This window comes from Prionailurus viverrinus, chromosome A2, assembly GCF_022837055.1.
Source record: "Prionailurus viverrinus isolate Anna chromosome A2, UM_Priviv_1.0, whole genome shotgun sequence".
Lineage (NCBI taxonomy): Eukaryota > Metazoa > Chordata > Mammalia > Carnivora > Felidae > Prionailurus > Prionailurus viverrinus.
The window spans coordinates 19,811,251-19,833,288 of NC_062562.1; the positions used below are offsets into that span (position 1 = coordinate 19,811,251).

Below are 22,038 nucleotides of genomic sequence, written 5' to 3' on the forward strand. Positions count from 1 at the left end.
AGTGAGAGAGAGAGAGAGCACAAGTGGGGAAGGGGCATAGAGAAAAAGAGACACAGAATTTGAAGCAGGCTCCAGGCTCTGAGCTGTTAGCACAGAGTCCAATGCAAGGCTTGAACCCACGAACCATGAGATCACAGCCTGAGCCGAAGTCGGAAGCTTAACTGACTGAGTTACCCAGGCACCCCGAGATCTCTCTTTTTAATATAGACATTTTAAAATAGTAATAGTACAGCCATTACAGCTCTTTTGTTTACTGTTTGCATGGAATCTGTCTTTCCATCCTTTTACTTTCTTTTTTTTTTTTTAATGCTTATTTATTTTTGAGAGAGACAGAGACAGAGTGTGAGCGGGGGAGGGGCAGAGAGAAAGGGAGACAGAATCCAGAGCAGACTTCAGGCTCTGAGTAAGCTGTCAGCACAGAGCCTGACGTAGGGCTTGAACTCACAAACTGTGAGATCATGACTTGAGCCGAAGTCAGACGCTTAACCAACTGAGCCACCCAAGCACCCCTCATCCTTTTACTTTCAACCTTTCTGTGTCTTTGAATCTAAAGTCTCTTAGGGGCTCTTTAAAAATATCCCACTCCCTTCTCATCTCCCTGATTTCTAATGAGAAATCCATTAATTTTACTAAGTCTCTTATGCATGATGAATTTTTCTTTGGCTAATGTCAAGATTCTCTTTTTGTCATTGGCCTTAGACAATTTAATTATAAAGTGCCTCAGTGTGGGTTTCTTTATGTTTATCCTTCTTGGAGTTCATTGAACTTTTAGGATATTTAGATTATTGTATTTTATTAAATGTGAGATGTTTTCAGGCACTGTGTCTTCACATATTCTGTCTGTCCCTTACTCTCTGTCCTCTTAATCTGGGATTCCCATTATGCATATTTTAGTACTTTTGATGGTGTCTTGCTCTCCTAAGCTCTGTTCCTCTTTCTTCATTCTTCTTTTATTTATTCTCCTCAGACTGGATTGTCCTATCTTCAAGTTCACTGATTCTTTCTTTTGCCTGCTGAAATCTGCTGAAAACTACCTTTTAGTAGTTTTCATTTTGGCTACTGTACATTTCAACTCTAGATTTTCTATTTGGTTCCTTTTTGTAATTTATTTTTCTTTATCAATATTCTCTATTTGTTAATCCATTGTTGTCCCAGTTTCCTTTAACTCTTTGTCTCTGATATCCTGTAGCTTTTTGAGAATATGTAGGACCATTGATTTAGATTCTTTTTCTGGTAGACTCAATGTCTGTGCTTCCTCAGGGACAATTTCTGGTCATTTCTCCTGTGAATGTGTCATACTTTCCTGTTTCTTCACATGTTTTGTAACTTTTTGTTGAAAACTGGACATTTTGATTATAATGTGGCAACTCTGGAAGTCAGAATCTTCTCTCTTCCCAAGTTGTGTTTTTGTGGCTTGTTGTGGGCTATGGTTGTTTGGTTAGTGACTTTTCTAAATTATTACTTAAATTTTAAGTCTGTGTTCTTTTTTAAATGTTTATGTATTTTTGGGAGAAAGAGAGTGTGTGTGTGTGCATGCATGTGTATGGAGTAGGGGCAAAGAGAGAAGAGGACAGAGGATCCAAAGTGGGCTCCATGCTGACAGCAGTGAACCCAACATGGGGCTTGAACCCATGAACCATATGATCATGACCTGAGCCAAAGTCGGATGCTCAACCGACTTAGCCACCCAAGCTCCCCAAGTCTATGTTCTTTGTAATGTGTGGTCTCTGAAGTCTGTCTTCCTTTACCTGTGTTCAGCTAGTGATTTATTGGAAAATTTCTTGAATTCCAAGAGAGAGAAGAAAAAAGAACTCTTCTACTTTTTGCAAGTTGATTCTGCACTGGGACACTCCCTCAACACTTAACCAGGCCATTTAGCCTGGCCATCTGCCTTAGTCTTTGCTTCCAAACAGCTTAGGGATGAGACAGGGATGAAAGATTTAGGTCTTTGCAGGTGTCTTCTGAGCATAAGTCTTGCCCTGGTCATGAACATGGCTTTTTTAATTTCCCAGTACACACAGGCACTTTGAATGCCTTAATTTCTGAAGGAAACTACACCCAGATTTTCCCATGAGGCTTTTAGCACTCTGTTGTGTGCCTAATATATAATCTTTTCCCCCAAACAGCTGAGGTTGTTCATTTGCCTTACATTGTTCCAGGAACGCTCACTGATTTTCCACCCCAAATGAGCTCTGAGATTGGCAAACCGAAGGCAGGTGCCTTGCATTAGTCCTTCAGGTAACACCCAGACAGATTAGACCAGCAAACATGATTCTATGGTCTGCTCTGCTCTGGAATCAGTAACCAGGTCCCACACTGGGCTGCCATCTGCAAGACAGCCCTCATTCTGAAGAGGAGGGATGGGACAATGGCAAGTAAAAATTCCACAAAGTCTTCCTACTGTTTTTAAATTGCCTTTTTCTTTAATCAGCATTCATTTGGTTGCTGTAAACTTTTGACTATTTTGTAGAGTTCTGACAAAGTTGGTTTTGATAGTTTTTGTTTGACTTTTTGATGTTTCTACGGAGGAATGGGCCTAGGAGCCATCCACTGTGTCATTTTCATGGATATCACTACATTCCTTTTTTTTTTCCCTAGAAACTTTATTTTTAGCTTTTACATTTAGGACTTAGATCATAAGTCTAGTTGACCACAAATGGGTGAGACTGTTTCCAGATTCTATTTTGTTTCATTGATCTATTTATCTTAATAAACACAACACTGTCTTAATTACTGTAGCTTTCTAGTAAGGCTTGAGGTAAGGTGAGGTAAGCTCTTCAATTTTATTTGATTTTTTTCAAGACTGTCTTGGCTGTTCTAGGTCCTTTGCTTTTCAACATAGGTTTTAGAATCAGCCTTTTAAGTTGCACAAAAACAATCTTCTGGAATTTTGTTTGGGATTGTATTGAATATATAGATCAATTTGTGGGAAACTGTAATCTTAGCAATATTGTCACTCAATTCATGAATATGGCATATTTTTTCATTTATTTCAGTCTTCTTTAATTTCTCTCAGCAATGTTGTGTAGTTTTCAGCATGGAAATCTTCTATTTCTGTTTCTTAGGCATTTGATTTTTTTTTTGATGCTATTGGAAATGCTTATTTAAGTTTAATTTCATTTTCCAGTTTTTTGTTAGTTATAATTTACTTTTTTACTGTGGTAAAATATACATGACATAAAATTTGCCCTTTTAACTATTTTTAAGAGAATGTTTCTATGGGATTAAATATATTCATGCTGTTATGTAACCATCACCACCATCCATCTTTTTCATCTTCTCCACGTGACTCTGTATCCATTAAACACTAATTTCCCATTCCCTCCTCCCCCTCCCCCTGGCAAACACCATTCTACTTTCTGTCTCTATGAATTTGGCTACTCTTGAAGTTTCATATAAGAGGAATCATAATAGTATTTGTTCTTTTGTGACTGGCTTATTTCATTTAGCATTATGTCCTCAGGATTCATTCATATTATAAAATATGTTGATGTTTCCTTCTTTTTGAGGGCAGAATAACATTCCATATGTGCTCATTTTGTTTATGCATTCATCTATCAATGGACACTTGGGTTGCTTCCACCTTTTGGTTATTGTGAATATGTTGCTATAACCATGGGTCATTCTATCTGTTGAATTTCTCCTTTCACTTCTTTTGGGTGTATACCCAGAACTTGCTGGGTCACATGGTAATTCCATTTTTAATATTTTGAGAATTGCCATACAAGTTTCTACAATAGCTGTACCATTTTGCATTCCTACCAGTAATGCACAGACTTTTCAATTTCTCCACATCCTTGCCAACACTTGCTATTTTGGGTTTTTTTGTTTGTTGGTTTTTTTCAGAAAAGTCTTCATATCCTAATGGATACAAAGTGATATCTTATCATGGTTTTGATTTGGATTTCCTTAATGATTAGTGATGCTGCACATCTTTTCATGTGCTTGTTGGCCATTTATATACCTTCTTTGGACAATTGATTTTTGTATATTGACATTATATCCCATGACTGTACTAAACTCACATATTCAAGTAGGTGTTCAAGTAGATACTTAATGACTTTCTATGTACACAATCAAGCTGTTTACAAATGCAGACAGCTTTAGTACTTTTGTTCTAGTCATTATGCCTTTTATTTTTTATATTAACAGAAAGCAGTTTTAGGTTTATGGAAAAATTGAGCAGAAAAAATTGAGCAGAAAATAGAGGTCCCATGGGCTCCCTGCTCCTCATCCTGCTGCACACAGTTTAGCTTATTATTAACATCTTGCATTAGCGTGGTACATTTACTACAATTGACAAACCAGTATTGCTGCATTATTATTAACTAAAGCCCATGGTTTACATCAGAGCTCACTTTGTGTTTTGTAGTTCTCTGGTTTTTGACAAATACATAATTTCATGTATCTGCATTTATAGTATCATACAGAATAAAATGTTCCTATGGTTTCACCTGTTCATCCCTCATTCCCTCCACCAGACACCTGCCAACCATTTACTGTCTCCATAGTTTGCCTTTTCCAGAATGTCGTATAGTTGGAATCATGCAATATGTTACCTTTTCAGATTTAAGTTCAAAATTCCTCCATGTCTTTCTGTGGCTTGACAGCTTGTTTCTTCACTAAATATTCCATTGTGGTATGGATGTACCGCAGTAAGTTTATCAGTTACCCATTGGAAAGTCTTCTTGGTTGCCTTCAACTTTTGACAATTGTGAATACAACTGCTATAAACATTCATATGCAGATTTTTGTGTAGACATAAGTGTTCAACTCACTTGAGTAAATACAAAGAAGCTGAATTGCTGGATCATATAGGGAGCCTATGTTTGGTTCTGTATTAAACCACCAAACTGTCCTCCAGAGTGGGTGTGCCATTTAGCATTCCCACCAGCATTGAATAAGCATTCCTGTTGCTCCACATCTTAGCCAGCATTTGGTGTTGTCAGTGTTTTGGATTTTTGACTTCCTAATAGATGTGTAGGGTTATTTCATTATTGTTTTAATTTTCAATTCTTTAATAATGTATTATGTTGAATATATTTTCATATGCTAGTTTGCCACCCGTACCTCTTTTCTGGTGAAGTGTCTGCTTGGTCTTTTCTTCATTTTTAATGAGTTGTTCATTTTCTTATTATTAAGTTTTCAGGGTTATTTGTACATTTTAGATAACAAATCTTTATCAACTGTCTTTTGCAAACATTTTCTTCCAGTTTGTGGTTTCTTTTCTTATGTCTCATAACCACTGTCTTTTGCAGAACAGAAGCTTTTATTTTAATGAGGTCCAGCTTATCAGTTCTTTCACGGCTCTCGGAGTATTATACTTCTGTGATCCATTTTGAGTTAATTTTGTAAAAAGTGTAAGGTCTGTGTCTAGCTTCACCTTTTTTGCATGTGGATGTTGTTTTTTAACATCATTCATTGAAAAAAAAACCTTTCCATTGGATTGCCTTTGCTCCATTTTCAAAGTTCAGTTGACTATATTTGTGTGAGTCTATTTCTGGGCTCTCTCTTCTGTTCCATTGATCTATTCTTTCAACAATACTGCACTATCTTAATTACTGTATCTGTACTGCAAATCTTGTAATTGCACAGTGCCATCTCATTTTGGGTTTGCCATGTGGGACAGAGAGAAGCAGAAGACAAGGCAGGATGGAGGCCCTGAATGGTGGAATCAGAACTGAGATTGGAGATGTATCAGGTGAGGGGCTTGAGAGCATGGGGTGAGCATCCTGGGAGCAAGAATGAAATGCCATCTGGGAATCCTTTTTCAGAGCTGCAAGGGACCAGTAGGAGATGGGCCCTTACTTGCTGAACTATCTTCTTAGGGGCCTAGTATGCTGGGCCAGTCTGAAGGTCAGTATATTTCTTTGTTGATCAGGCCTAGGGCAATATCTCTTGGGGACACAATGTCACTTGGGGAAAGAGCAAGAATGGGGATACAAAGTCCCCCAGAGTGTGCTCAGGACCACTCCTGCCCCAAGGCTACAAGCATCTCCCCCTCCCCCCCATCCCTACTTCTAGTGTTTCAGTGTATTCTCAGGGAGAGTTCCTTCTCCAGCTCAATTCTCAATGATGATGGGGAAGAGAAAGGAAGTTCTGTGATGTTCTGTGAGGGTTTGAGAGGTCTGACTCTGAAAGCCCCACCTACAGCCTCACCTCTGCTGAGGAGCTCTGGGTGTCTCCACCAATCCAGGTCGACTCTAGCCACAGACCTGGCTGCTAAAGGAGATCCTCTCTGTGGATTCCCATCCTATGTCTCATTGATTTCTTCTGCCTCAGGCTGTCTGTTGCCCAACACCCACAGGTCCAGACACCTCCGGTTCTCAAGACCCCCGGCCATTAGAGGGACACCCAAGGTGGTAGTTTAGACCTTGGATGAAGCTTGGCCTTCTTGGGCTGGTCCCTGAGTCTCCACTGCTCACACAGGAATGGTGCCATATTCCTGGGGTCCTGTCTCTGGGGATAAGAGGCCCCACGTATTTCCCCCCCCAACAGCCTCTCCCCATCCCAGCCCCAGCTACCTGTGTTTTCTTGCTTCCAAGAATTTTCCACCAAAGGAGCTCTCCCTCTGAATCCCTGTTTTACTTTGCATTCTTAGCTCATCGCAGAGTGGAAAGCCTTAATTACCTTGAGCCTGGCAAGCAGTTTGGAATTCTGCATCACCATCCCCAGGTAGGACCACATGGGCCTAGTGGGCTATATTACCTGAGCTGGGAAGGGCTTAACTCAACGGTTTTCAGATCATGGTTGCACATTGAATTCCAATGTCCAGGCCTCTCCACGGACCAGTAAAAGTAGGATCTCTGGATGTGCCCAGGCATTGGTATGTTTTGTGTCCTAGGGGATTCCAATGAAACATAGGTTGAGAATCAGAGACGTAAAGCCTTGCCAGCCTGGGTTTTAACCATCTCTCGCTGCAGGGGTGGTGCCTACAGGGAAAGTCATGCAGAATTCTGCCATATTCAGCATGCAGACCTAGCGAGTCTCCTACCTCTCACGCCAGCGAGGCGGGCAGATGAGAGCTGTGTCCAGAGCTCCTGGAGGGGTTCCTTTGGAAGAGCAAGCTATGGCTGCATCACTGCCACCTGCAGCTACTAGAGGCAATGGGTGTCAGACTGATCCCTGAATCCCCATCTCTGCCATAGCTGTTCTGGAAACACCCTCCCCTGAGCCCCACACGCATGCACGCACACCCCTGAGGAGAGGGGAAGCCTTACCCAGATGCAAGGCCCCTGAGGACCTCTGATTTCTGTACACTTCCTCCCACCCCTCAGGCAAGGCCACCCATTGCAGACACCTGGGGAGGGTCATGAGCCTCAGGCTTCTGGGAGACAGGTTCAGAGACAAATATCTGAGGGACCTTGAGCATCCAAGCAGAGGCTGTGAGAGACAGAGACAGAGGGCTGAGCCTGGGTGCTGAGAGTTAGCAAGAAATTCAGCCAGCACAGGCCATCAGCTCCTGAGACAGGCCCTGCAGGGGGCGTGGCCATCTGTGGGAGGGTTGGGGCAAATACAGTGGATCTTGGGGGGAGGCCAGAAGAGCTGCTTCTGAAGATGTGGTAAGATTTAGAGGTCATATCCCTAAACCAATGACTTCCAGTGGCATAGGGACAGTCCTTGCCTACCCTTGGACTCCCTCTGCTTGTTTCCTCAGCCCTACCTCCCTGGGCTCTCTCTCCCCTCCCCCACAGTGCCTGGTTTTCCCAGGAAGTGGCCAGCAGAGGGGAGGGAAACCTTGTCTCTCAACCCCTGGTGGTGGAAGCGGCAGGCACAGCTGCTGCTCCTGGGCTCCTGTCCTGGTCTTCCCCAGAGGCTAGCTCTGGCTGAGTATCCCCCAGTGAGACACAGCTCCTGTCCTGCTGTTGCTCAGCTGGGTGCCCTGTCTTCCTGGCTCCCTGTCAAACACTGCACTGGCCCTGAGGACCCTGCCTAGCATAGGCCTGTGGAATCCTGGTCTTCCCAGCTGGCTCTGGCTGCAGCCTGACTCTCTGGTGTCCTATCTTGAATGGAGATGCCTGGGGAGGGGCTGCAGAAAAATAAAGCCCAGTGCCTAACCCTGCTTGTGGAGAGAGCTGGGGTCAGGCTGGCTGAGGTGTCAGAGCCTGTCCTGGGTCCTGGGGTCTCTTGTGGGTACAGGATGGGTCAGATTTGCATTAAGAGTAAGGGCCTAGAGTGGGGTACCCTGGGATGGGCTGATCCCTCTTTTATGGCTCTAATTTCCAAAGAGCAAGAGTATGCTCAGTTAAGTGTCTTTATTGGAAGAGAGATCCAGTCTCCTTGGCTCTACTAGTGCCCTAGGTCAAGAGAATTTCGATGTCAAGTTCCAGCCGGCTGGCTTTGACCTCATAGCGGCCCCGGATCAGACCCCGGGTTTGACTGGTATGCCAGCGCCAGTGAGACTGGATGATGCAGGCCGCTTGGCGTGCCTGAAGAAATCGTCTGCGAGCCTGCCACATCCGAACCTGTGCCTGCACTTTCACCACTGCCCACTCCTGGCAGGTGTAGAGTCTTAGTGCCAGGCGCCGTCTCTGCTCCAGCATCTTGGCCTGCATCGACCTCCACCAGCACTGGATGACCCAGGCCCTGAGTGCTGTGTGCAGTAACGTCCGGCGCACCATGTTGCCACGCCACCATGACTGAATCTTTACGGCTGCGTTCTCTAACTGATCAGGGGAGGGAAGAACACGGAGATGCTCATTGGGGTACCCTCCCATTTCTGTCCCCATCTGTGGTGCTGGGTAGAAAGGGGGCCTGGCACAGGTGGCCCTGCCCTCCCATTTCCAGGCCCATTCATCTTATTTCCAGTCCCCCACTCATCAGTAGTCACTGCTTATTATCTGTCAGGCAGACCCTTTCTGTGTGGGTGTTACTCACATTTTGTGTGTCCATGGCCCTGGTCTTCAGAGTCCACTCATTTATCAGGCCACCCTAGTCTTTAGCCCCGCCCTCAACTGTTAGTCACCCCCCCCCCGTTAGACTCCGCCCACCTGCACACAGGTCTCCTCCCTCATCAGGTCCTGTCCATCCACACTTTTGCCACATCTCTCTCCTCCCTCCTCTTGTTCATGCCTCCTTCCGGATTGACCAGTCCCCTCATTTGTTAATTCCCATCATTTTGGAGGTCGGCCGTTATCTCTTGCTTGCAGTATATTTCGCAGACCCAACTAGCCTCTTAAGTCTTGCTCTTTCTACACTTTCCAGTCACTTGTTTCTGTTCCTGTTGGCGGCAGCAATAAGAGACTCATGCAGCTTTCCTTCAAGTAAGGGGTTTTACTTAGGAATACTCCTAGCCAGTTTGGATTTCCAGAAGCTTAAGTGTCAGAGCCCGTGGGAGGGCCTCCAAACAGTGCATTCACAGGCTAGTATGCTTTCATATAAAATTTGTGAAAGCAAGACAGTTGAAGAGGCCCTCTGTCTCCCCCTGTCTGACCACCTCTGTCACTCTTCTACTGGGTGGTGTTGGAGTGGGTGCAGCCCTTTTTGGGACATGACTAAGGAGAAACAGAGCTGGGATATGCGTACTTAGTATGGGTTAAATGAGACAGATTTATGTCGTTCACAGTCACCGTGGGGAATAGATACATCCTTGCCAACCATTCCACTAGAAATGGCTTCCAGGAAGGCTCTCACCAGTTACTGTGTCATGGTAAGAAGATGCAGCGACACATGCTGCTACGGTGATATGAACATGCCCTACAGCGCCAGGCACCAGAAGTAGGTGGGCGGGGGAGGAAAACGGAGGCTTGAAAAGTATGGAGATAAAAGCTGCTCTGTAGAAAGTTCTTCCTCTTGTTAGACATGTAAAACCGTAACTGGAAGATTCTGTTCTCACTGATGCCCGCTTAAAACTGAGGTTCTGTCTTGTCGGGAATATACCTGCTAATGCAGTGAGACCATTATAAACATGCCATACTTTTCTCTTATTTTGGCGTGAATTTTGTGAAAGGGAATTGATCAGAATTCCTGTGATTTCAGTGCAGCAACTAGCAGAGCTACTCAGAACAAACAGTGTGTAAGCATGAGAAATCATACTTTACTTCATGGCATCCTGAGTATCTATAATAAATAAGTTTCTATCAAAAATGATATTACAAAATCATCATATTCAGAAGTAATCAAAGGTTATGCTGCAAAAAGATGTAGGAAAAGCATGATAGAGGTGGGAAGGTGAGCTAATATATACATGATGCTATGCTTTGGTATTTGCCAACTTTTGAGAATTTACAATTTGTTGTAATTTCTTTGTCCTTCATTATTCACTTGCCAATTTCAAGCCTGTAATTTTGTATTCTTTTTCTTAAAGTAGGCCTTCCAAATTATATAAGCCTCAGGCCCCACAAAACCTGGATCTGCCCTGCCGTGTGTAAGAATGCAATTGTGCAGCCAGGTCTCCTGGGAGCTCACAGAAAGCTGCGATTCCAGGATTCAGGGTTGGGACTGGAAGTGCGGACACAGGTGATGCAGAGATGCCGGGCGTCCTTTGGGATCTGGAAGGCCATTGTGGCTCTGGCTTTAGCATGCGTGTTAGCATTCATTTTTCTGCATGAGGGTTTGCTAGACGTCTGCTGCTTGTTGGGCTATGCACTGTCTGTGGCTCCTGTTTATGTGTATTTGAGACCTTGTGTGAACGCTCATTCTCATGGCCATGGCATTGGCCATTGGGGTGTCTCAGAGGTTCTGTCCCTCTTGTCAGCCACACAAGCTCTTTGCATCATGTGAAAAGTCCTCTGGAGCAGACTCTGTTGCTTCCTTTAATGACTGTCAGTCTGGGTGAGCAGAGAGCTGATATCAGTGTCTTAAAGGCCTCCATCGCTGCACTCAGCTGTTGGTCCTGGCATCAGGCATCTATCCACTCCCAGTCCAGTCCGCCAGATTTTGCAGAAGGGATCCACAGGCTGTGGGCATGGCCAGTGTTCAGAGGCTCAGTCCATCTGGGCCAGGTTGCCATGATCAGGGTGTCAGATCCCACTATTCCTTGTGAGTCTCTCCCCTACCCCACTCTGGCCTAGGTGTGTTGTTGCCAGAATACCTTGGCTTTGTCTCCTTCTTAGAAGTCTCTGGGAGAACCTGCTGGCCCCTTTTATGTTCATGCTTTTATAGGTATTCACAAAGTGGCAGCAGATGGGTCCGAGAGGTAAGATTACAGACTACGAGCCTTGGTCTCTATTTCATCAGTCCCCTCCGCTCCCTAGCTTCTGGCTCTCTTCTCTTCCTTGCTTGATTTCTTGATCTGATTATAAAATGGTACATATGTTGCTAGCATTTCAAATAATGCAGAAACATGTAAGGTAGAAAGTAGATTTCCCATGAAATTTGCCTCCAAAGCTCTTTCTCCAGAATTTATACCATGCACAGACTAATTTACATTTTCTATTAAAAATAATTTCTTTTTAATTCATATATTTCAAGCTAAAATACCCCTTAGCAATCCTTGGCATTAGTACTAATTCCAGCTTGGAGAGTATCCTGGACAATTAGTTATGCCTTTACAGACACGGTACATCCATGTACCTAAGGAAATATAAAACTGTTTTGTGTGTTTTATGTATTTTTTTAAGTTAATTGAGGTAAAAATTACATAACATAAAATTGACCATTTTAACCATTTTATTATTTTGTTTATTTAGTGAGACAGCACAAGCGTTAGAGGGAGAGAAAGAATCTTAAGCAGGCTCCACACCCAACACGGAGCCCAACACGGGGCTTGATCTCAAATCCTGAGATCATGACTTGAGCCAAAACGAAGAGTTGGTTGCTGGGGGCGCCGGGGTGGCTCAGTTGGTTGAGTGTCTGACTTCAGCTCAAGTCATGATCTCATGGTTCGTGAGTTTCAGCCCCGCATTGGGCTCTGTGCTAACAGCTCAGAGCCTGGAGCCTGCTTTGGATTCTGTGTCTCTCTCTTTCTCTGCCCCTCCCCTGCTCGCTCGCTCTCTCTCTCTCTCTCTCTCTCTCTCTCTCTCTGGCTCTCTCTCTGGCTCTCTCTCTCTCTCAAATAAATTAAAAAAACATTTAAAAAATTAAAAAAAAAAAGAGTTTGTTGCTTAACTGACTGAGCCACCCAGGCACCCCTTAACCATTTTAAAGTGTATAATTGAGTGGCTTTTAGTACATGTGCCATGTTATACAACCATCACTGGTATCACTGCTATCTACTTAACCAACTGAGCCACCCAGGCGCCCCTCGGCTTGTTTTAATTCTAATTTTGCCCCCTCCCCCCCAGTAAACCGTGTATCCATTACACAGTCATTTCCCCCTATCCTTCTGTCACCCCAGACCCTGGCAGCTACTAATCTGCTTTTAGTCTGTATGGAGTTGCCTATTCCAGATGTTTCTTATAAATGGAATGAGAGAATAAATGGCCTTTTATGACTGGCTTCTTTTACTTTGCATGTTTTCAAGGTTCATCCGTGTTCTAATATGTATCAGTACTTCATTCCTTTCTATGGCTAACTACTATTTTCTTGCATGGATATACCACATTTTGTGTATCCACTCATAAATTGGCAGATATGTTAGTGTTTTTCGCTCTTTGGTGATTGTCAATAGTAACTGCTCTGAGCATTTGTGTACAAGTATTGGTTTGAACACCTGTTTTTAGTTCTTTTAGCTATATACCTAGGAGTGGAATTGCTGGGTCATGTGGGAATTCTGTGTTTAACTTTCTGAGGAACTGCCAATCTGTTTTCCACAGCATCCAGGCCATTTTACATTCCCACCAGTCTCCATATCCTTGCCAACACTTGTTATTTCCCACTTTTAAAAATTATAGCATTTCATTGGGGTTATGATTTGCATTTGCCAGATGATGTTGAACATGTGCTTTGGGGGCATTTGCGTATTTTTCTTTGGAGAAATGTCTATTCGTGTCCACTGACCACTTTTTAATTGGCTTCTTTGTCTTTTCATTGTTGAGTTGTAAGATGTCTTTATATATTCTGGACTCTAGGTCCTTATCAGATATTTGATTTGAAAATATTTTCTTGGGGCACCTGGGTGGCTCAGTTGGTTGAGCGTCTGATTTCAGCTCAGGTCATGATCTCACAGCTTGTGAGTTCAAGCCCCGCGTTGGGCTCTGTGTGACAGCTCAGAGCCTGGAGCCTGCTTCTGCTTCTGTGTCTCTCTCTCTCTTTCTGCCCCTAACCCACTCGCATTCTGTCTCTGTTTCTCTCAAAAATAAATAAACGTTAAAAAAATTTAAAAAAATATTTTCTTCCATTTTGTAGGTTGTTTTTTCCTTTTTTATATAATGACGTTTGGTGCACAAAAGTTCTTAATTCTGTTGACATCCAATTTATCTATTTTTCTTCCATTGCTTATACTTCGGTGCTAGAGCTAAGAATCCATCCACTGCCAAATCCAAGCTCATAAAGTGTTACTCCTGTGTTTTCTTCTCAGAGTTTTATAGTTTTATCTCTTACCTTTGGGACTTCAATCGATTATGAGTTAATATTTGTATATGCTGTGAGACAAGAATGCAACTCCATGCTTTTGCAGAGGGTTACCCAGTTGTCCAGGCAGTGTTTGCTGAAGAGAATATCCTTTCCCCTGAGTCTTGGTGTCCTTGTTGAAAAATCAGTTGAACACAGGGGCTCTTGGGTGGCTCAGTTGGTTAAGCCTCTGACTTTGGCTCAGGTCATGATCTCGTGGTTCTTGAGTTCAAGCCCCACACTGGGCTTTCTGCTGAGCCTGCTTCAGATCCTCTGTCCCCTTCTCTCTCTGCCCTTCCCCTGCTCTTGCTCTCTCTTTCTCAAAAAATAAATAAACTTAGAAAATTAAAAAAATAAAAATCAATTGAACATAAATCTATAGGTTTATTTCTGGTCTTTCAATTCTAATCCATTGATCTACATATCTAGATAGTACCATACTATCTTGATCACTGTAGCTTTGTAGTAAGCTTTGAAATTGAGAAGTTTGAGTCCTCCAACTTTATCTTTTTCAAGATCATTTTGGCTATTCTGACACCTTGGCAATTCCATCTGAGCTTTCCGTTTCTGTAAAAAAAAACAAAAAAGGCAGTGAGAATGAAAGGTATTGCATTGAATCTGTAAATCAATTTGGAGAATATTAAGTCTTCTGACCCATGAACACAGAATATCTTTCCATATACTTAGGTCTCCTTTAATTTCTTTCAGTGTTTTATAGTTTTAAGTCTACAAGTCCTACACCTGCTTGGTTAAATTTATTCCTAAGTATTTTTATTCTTTTTAAACAATTGCTTAGGTTTATTTACTTTGAGAGAGAGAGAGAGTGTGAATGGGGCAGGTGCAGAGAGAAAGGGGAGGGGACAGGATTTGAAGCAGGCTCTGTGCTGACAGCGGAGAGCCCGAGGCAGGGCCCAAACCCATGGTTCATCTAACTTGGATGCATTTTCCTTCTCTTTCTTATTTAATTGCCTTGGTTAAAACTTCCAGTATGATGTTGAATAACAGTGATGAAAGCAGATTATCTTGGTCTTATTCCTCATCTTAGAGAAAAAACTTTCAGTCTTTCACCATTGAGAACAATGTCAGTTGTGGGTTTTCCATAGCTGCCCTTTATCAAGTTGAGAAATTTCCTTCTACTCCTAGGTTATTGAATGCTTTTATCATGAAAAGATACTAGATTTTGTCAATTCTTTTTCTGTATCAATTGAGATGATCATGTGATTTTCCCCTTTATTAACATTGATTTTCATATGTTGCACTTGCCTTCCTCCCATTCCTGGGATAAATCCCATTAGGTCCCATTGTATAATCCTTTTAATATGTTTTTGGATTTGATTTCCTGATTTTTTTTTGAGGTTTTTGCATCTGTACTCATAATTGGTATTGGTCTTTAGAGTTTTTTTCTTATGGTATCTTTGTCAGGAGTTGGCATCATGGAAGTGCTGCCCTCAAGGAATGAGTTAGGAAGATTCTCTTCTCTTCTGTTTTTGGGAAGAATGTTAGAAGGAATGGTATCAGTTCTTTAACGTTTTATAAAGTTCACCAGTAAAGTCGGCTGGCCCTGGGCTTTTCTTTATTAGAAGTTTTTAAACTGTTGATTCAATCTTTTTCCTTGTTACAGGCCCATTCAGATTTTCTATTTCTTCTTCAGTCAGTTTTGGTTGTTTGTGTGTGGCTAGGAATTTGCCCATTTCCCCTTGGTTATCTAATTTGCTGGTATAGCAAATTGTTTGTAAGATTCTCATGATCTTTTTATTCTATAAGGTCTCCACTTTCATTCCTGAATTTACTAATTTGAGTTTTCAGTCTGGCTAAAGGCTTATCAATTCTGTTGGTCTTTTTAGAGAATCAACTTGGTTTTATTGATCTATTGTTTATCTTATTTTCTATTCTGTTCATCTTAGCTCTAATCTTTATTATTTCTGCCCTATTTGCATTTAGTTTGCTCTTCTTTTTCTAGTTTTTTGAGGTGGAAGGTTATTAATTTGAGATATTCTTTTTTTTAAGTTTATTTATTTAAGTAAAGTATGCCCAACGTGGGGCTCAAACTTATGACCCTGAGATCAAGAGTGACTCTCTTGACTATTCTGAGAGCCACTGAGTCACTGAGTGACTCTCAGTGACTATTCTGACTAAGCCAGCCAGGTGCCCTGAGATATTTCTTCTTTTTTTAATGGAGGCATTCACAGCTATAAATTTCCTTCTGAGCACTGCTTTTGCTATATCCCATCCATTTTGGGATGTTGTGTTTTTGTTTTTAATCATATAAAAGTATTTTCTAATTTTCCTTGGGATTTCTTTTTGACCCACTAGTTATTTAAAAGTATGTTTTTGGGGGCATGCACCTGTGTGGCTCGGTCCGTTAAGCATCCAACTTCAGCTTAGATCATGATCTCCTGGTTTGTGAGTTTGAGCCCTGCGTCGCGCTCTGTGCTGGCAACTCAGAGCCCGGATCCTGCTTCGGATTCTGTGTCTCCGTCTCTCTCTGCCCCTCACTCACTCATGCTCTGTCTTTCTCTCTCAAAAATAAATAAACATTTTAAAAAAAATTTTTTAAGTGTGTTTTTAGTAGGGGTTGTCTGGGTGGCTCAGTCATTTGAATGTCTGACTCTTGATTTCGGCTCAGGTCATGATCTCATGGTTTGTAAGATCGAGCTCCACATCGGCCTCGGGCTTCAGGCTCTGGACTAACAACGGTGGAGCCTGCCTGGGATTCTCTTTCTCTCCCTCTCTCTCTCCCCCTCCTCCACTCTTGAACGTGCATACACACTCTCTCTCAAAATAAATAAATATTCTTTTTTTAAAGTGTGTTTTTGGAGCCCCTGGGTGGCTCAGTAGGTTAAGTGTCCAACTTCGGCCCAGGTCATGATCTCACAGTTCATGGATTCGAGCCCCGCGTGAGGCTCTTTTGCTGACAGCTTAGAGCCTGGAGCCTTTTTCAGATTTTGTGTCTCCCTCTCTCTCTGCACCTCCCCAGCTCATGCTTGCACTCTCTCTCTGTCAAAAATAAATAAACTTAAAAAAAAATTTTTTTAAATAAAGTGTGGTTTTGATTTTCACAGAGTGGTGAATTTTCCAGATTTCCTTCTATTATTTTTATTAACATTCTACTATCTATCTATATATCTATATCTATATCTATATCTATATCTATATATCTATATCTATATCTATATAGATATCTATATCTATATATCTATATATATAGATATAGATATATAGATATAGATATTTCTATTTTCATTCCATGTGGTCAGAGAAGATACTCTGTATGATTTCAACCTTTTTAAATTCATTGAGATTTGTTTTGTGGCCTAATATATGTTCTGTCCTGAAGAATGTTTTACATGCCTTCGAGGAGAATGGTGTTCTGCTGTTGTTGGGAGGGGTGTTCTCTAGATGTCTGTCAGGTCTGGTTGCTATATGGTGATGTCTAAATCTTCTCTTTCCCTAGTATCTTTTGTCTAATTGATCAAATGATTAGTCTCCAACTATTATTGTTGAACTTTCTATTTCTCCACTGATTTCTGTCAAGTTTTGCTTCCTATATTTTGAGACTTTTGTTACTTTCATATATGTTTATAATTATTACATTTTTTTTTTTTTGAGAGAGAGAGAGAGAGCTTGTGCAAGTGGGGGAGAGGAGCAGAGGGAGGGAGAGAGAATCTTAAGGAGGCTTCACACCCAGTGCAGTGCCCAATGCGGGACTTGAACTCACTGGCCCGAGATTAAGACCTGAGCTGAAATCAAGAGTCAGATGCCTAACCGACTGAGCCACCCAGGCGCCCCTATAATTATAACATATTCTTGATAGATTGACTCTCTTATTACCAGATAACGTCTTTGTTTTTTATACGATTTTTGTCTTAGACTCTACTGTATCTGATATTAGTATATCTGCCCAGCTCTCTTTTGGTACGGTTTTCCTGGAGTATCTTTTTCCATCCTTCCTCTTTCAACCTGTTTGTGTTCTTGGATACAAAGAGAGTGTTTTGTAGACAATATAGTTGGACCATGTTTCTTTGTTATAATCTATTCTGTCATTCTCTGCTTTTGATTGGAGAGTTTAAGCTGTTTAATGTAATCATGGATAAGAAAGAACTGACATTTTGCTGTTTTCTATATGTGATATCCTTGTTGTTTTCTTTCTTTTATTTAAAAAAATTTTTTTTAATGTTTATTTTTGAGAGAGAGAGAGACAGAGTACAAGCAGGGGAGGGGCAGAGAGAGAGGGAGACACAGAATCCGAAGCAGGCTCCAGGCTCTGAACTGTCAGCAAAGAGCCTGATGCAGGGCTCAAACTCATGAACAATGAGATCATGACCTGAGCCAAAGTCGGACGCTTAACCGACTAAACCACCCAGGCACCCCTCTTATTGTTTTTCAGTTCCTTCTTTACTGCCTTCTTTTGTGTTAGGTTTTCTAGTTTACCATTTTGATTCCTTTTTTGTTTCCTTTACTATATATTTTTAAATTTTTTGTTAGTGTCACTCCAAAGATCACAATTAGCACCTTAAATTACGACAGCCCACTCAAATTAATACAATTTAGTTTCAACTGTATATAAAAACTTTGACCCTGTATTGCTCCCCCCTCTCTTATGCTGTTATTGTCCTTACAGATTAATTTATTATTAAGTATTTAATAGTTTGTTGTTGTTGTGGACAGAATGTTTTATCCAGCTGAATTTCCATTTGGTTACTATTAATACAGAGAAACACCGCTGATTTTTATATATTTATTTTATGAGGCTACATGCCAAATTTTCTACTATTTCTCATAGACTGTTTTTCCTCATTAGATTCTCTTAGAGTTTCAAAGTATACGATCACATCAGCAACAGAAGGAAATAGTTTTTATTTCCTTTTCAAAACTTATACTAATTTTCCCATCCTGTTGCGTTTGCGGGACCCAAAGCACTGTGCATAATAGGAATGATAGAAGGCATCCCTGTCAGGTTCCTGATTTTATTGGAAATTGTTTTCTTTCCCCTTACCATTTAGAATGCTGTTTGCCTGAAACAAAATAAGTCTTCATCAATTTTAAGTAGTTTCTTCCTATTGCAGAGTGTTCCTAAGATCTGCTGAACTTTATAAGCATCCTTTTAGGCATATATTGACTTGGCCAAGTGGCTGTTCATTTTTACTTTGAATTGTTCACTAAGGACATATGCTAATTCTTCCTGATATTGAGCCATTCCTGGAATAAACTTGATTTAATCCCACTGTACGATTCTTTTGACATTGCTGGATTCTATTTGGTAATGTTTATTTCACATTTTTACATTTATATGGATTAGTGAAATTGGGCTATTACCTTGGTCAGCAAACCACTGTACCTGCCCAAGCAAATCTGGCCAATTTTGGTACAATCCATGACCTAAGAGTGGTTTTTACATGTTTAAATGGTTGGGAAAAAATCAAAATAATAATAATATTTTGCAACACTTGAAATTATGTCAGAGTCAAATTTCAGTGTCCATAATAAAGATTTATTGGAACACTACCACACTCATCTATTTACATAATGTCTCTGGCTGCCTTTGTGTTCCAACACAGAGTTAAGTACTTGCAACAGACACCGTATGGCCTGCAAACCTTAAATATAGACTCTTTGGCTCTTTACAGGAAAAGTTTGCCAACCCCTGGTCTGTCTAGCTTTCTTTTTGGCGCCTATCTTTATCAGGTTTGGTGTGAATGTTAAGTTGGCTTCCTGAAAGGAATTGGAGAGTTCTCCCTCTTTTTTCCTATTATGTGGAATCATTTAAATAGATTTGGAATTATCTCCTCTGTAAATGTTAAATGAAACTCAGCCATAAAACCATCTGGTTCCCAGGCAATATTTAATACATAATAAATATAATCTTCTGTGGTAATTGATCTATTCAAGTTTTCAACTTTTCTTGGGTTGATTTTAATAATTTATATTTTGCTAGAAAATCATCCATTTCCTCAATATTTTCAAATTTGGTTAGCCATAAAATTGAACAGAATACTCTCTCCAAATAATTATAAATTTACTGTAGTCCTCAGCTCTCATTTCCTATTTTGTATATTTTTACCCCCTCTCTTTTTTTTAAATCTGGTTCATAGAAGTTTATATATTTTATTAGTCTTTTTCAAATAACCAGTCTTTTTTTTTTTAATGTTTATTTACTTTCGAGAGAGAGAGAGAGAGAGAGAGAGTACAAGCTGGGGAGGGGCAGAGAGAGAGGGAGATACAGAATCTGAAGCAGGCTCCAGGCTCTGAGCTGTCAGCACAGAGCCTGACGCGAGGCTTAAAATCACAAACTGCGACATCATGACGTGAGCTGCAATCGGACGCTTAACGGACTGAGGCACCCAGGCACCCCTCAAATAAGGGGGTCTTAAGCTTATTTATCTTTCCTGTAATTTTTTTTGGGGGGGGGAGTGTCTGTTTCAGTAATTTGAAATTTTATTTCTTTGTATTATCTCCCTTGTCCTCATTTGTTTTGGATTCTTCTATCATTTTTGTTCTTGTTTTTATCTTCATTCAAAGGATGAGTACTGGGTTTCCACATTTTTGGTCTTTCTTCCTTAATAACGAAGGCTTTGTGGCTGGGAGAGTCTGTCCATGTCCAGGCTTCATTAGGAAATAGTCTCTTTTCAGAAAAAAATAACAAGTAGTCTTCTTTTTCTTTTTGCTGTTTCTGTAGTTTGTGGTTTTATTTTGGTTTCACCTTCCATCAAAGGTTTTCCTTAATTTCCAATGAGGTAACACTTTAAACATGTCTAACGTATTTGTTTCTGATATAATTAGACATACTGATTATAATTGTAAATTGAGGGGTGCCTGGGTGGCTCAGTTGGTTAAGTGTCCAACTTCAGCTCAGGTCATGATCTCGCGGTTCGTGAGTTCGAGCCCCACATTGGGCTCTGCACTGACAGCTCAGAGCCTGGAGCCTGCTTTGGATTCTGTCTCCCTCTCTCTCTGCCCCTCCCCTGCTCACGCTCTGTCTCTCTCTGTCTCAAAAATAAATTAACATTAAAAAAAATTTTTTTAATTGTAAATTAAGCTCTTTTTGCCAGCCAAGTGCATGCCAGCCCTTTGTAAATATTCTTGGATGTATGAAATAAATGATTGCTCTCCGTTTTGAAAGATGTCAAGTTCTGCATGTGTCTGATGAATTTTGTTTGTTATCATTTCTTAGTTCCCCTGTGCCCTTAGTTTTGGATACGGATGTTGAAATCTCTTATAATAATGATCACATTCTCCCTGCATTTTATACTTCTGGCAGTTTGTTAGTTAATTCTTTTGTCCAGAACACTGACAACTAATAAAATTTAAGGGGGGGTGAAGGTGGGAGATAAGTGATAAGTATATAAGGAAATTATATTTTCAAAAATTTTAAGTGTTTAGCTATAAGAATTTTTATAAGTGAACTTTTTGGCAACAAAGTCACGTAGGGAGGGAAATGTTTCAAAACATTTGTTTTTCTAAAAGCATTTTCCATGGCATCTTATTTTGGCTGATTAGGAGCTCCCTCTAGAGGCTAGAAAAATTGCAGCACCAGGGTTTCTTTCTGTGACTTGTGAGTTCAGTAAGTAACATTTCTGTTTAGGGTTTTTTGCAGGAATCTTTCTAACACACTAGTCATTATTGGTGAGGGTTAGCATTGTCAAAACTAGACAGTGGGATCCATAAACCCCTTCGTCAGTGCACAGCAATCACAAATGACCATCTGTCCCAGTTCATGGAAAGCTCATTTATTTGTTGGTTTGTTTTCCTCACTGGAATGTGACCTCCATGCAGGTATGGACTTTCTCTGTCTCACTCTTTGCTTTAACAAATGCCTGTAATAGTACCTGGCACATAGTAGGGGTTCAGTAATTGTTGAATGGATGAGTGAATTTTTGAGCAGAAATTCTTTGCTTAGTGTTGCTTGGAATCCATGACTAGGCCTGGGGCCAAGGGAAGGCACTTGTCCATGAACTAGGGCTGAGTGGCCTGTGCTCAGTGGGATTTATTTCACTGGATTAGACCAAATTAATTTACTCAACACTTATTTATTGAGCATCCACTCTGCCACAAAGTGTTGTAGAGGCTGGGGATCCAACAGTGAAAAAAAGCAGGCAAGATTCCTGTATTTATGGAACAGTTATATAGAGAATGTTTGGATAGCAATGTTTGTTATAGAGAAAAGTTGGATGGGGGGGGCAGAGCATGCTGGATGGAAAGGAGGTACCACTTTTATAGGGGTGGTCAGATTGTGGGTCACTTCATGATGAAGGAGGCAGGCAGGAAGCTATACAGGTATCTGGGGGATGGGAGGTGTCAAGGAGCTGAAGCAAGAATGTCCCTGTCATGTTCGAGTGACACTAGGGAGGCTGGTATGGCAGAAGCAGAGTAAGAGAGGAGGAAAGGAAGGAAGATGAAGTCAGAAAGATAAATTCAGGAGATACACCTCAGAGATGTGAAATACTAGAGAGGATGTTTGGGATCTTTCCAGCAAGGGGAAGAACCTTGTAAGTCAAGGGCAAGAGTGAGGCTGGGCTTTCCCACAGACGTCTGTACTTCCAAAAGTGGCTTCCAGGCTGCCTAATCAGAGATCATTTGCTTGCAAAGAGTCTGATCATGACCATGGTT

The 22,038-nt window shown here is 41.2% G+C and overlaps 1 protein-coding gene across 1 annotated transcript; it reads right to left on the reverse strand.

Annotated features, from left to right (window-relative positions):
- Window positions 1-8,240: 8,240 nt before the first annotated feature.
- On the reverse strand, window positions 8,241-8,907 carry IQCF6 (IQ motif containing F6). The gene is made up of 2 exons (XM_047850844.1): window positions 8,878-8,907; window positions 8,241-8,666 (listed from the first exon to the last, which is right to left on the reverse strand). Exons 1-2 carry the CDS (start codon window positions 8,890-8,892, stop codon window positions 8,298-8,300), a joined length of 384 nt encoding a protein of 127 aa, XP_047706800.1. The 5' UTR covers window positions 8,893-8,907; the 3' UTR covers window positions 8,241-8,297.
- Between the last annotated feature and the right edge of the window lie 13,131 nt (window positions 8,908-22,038).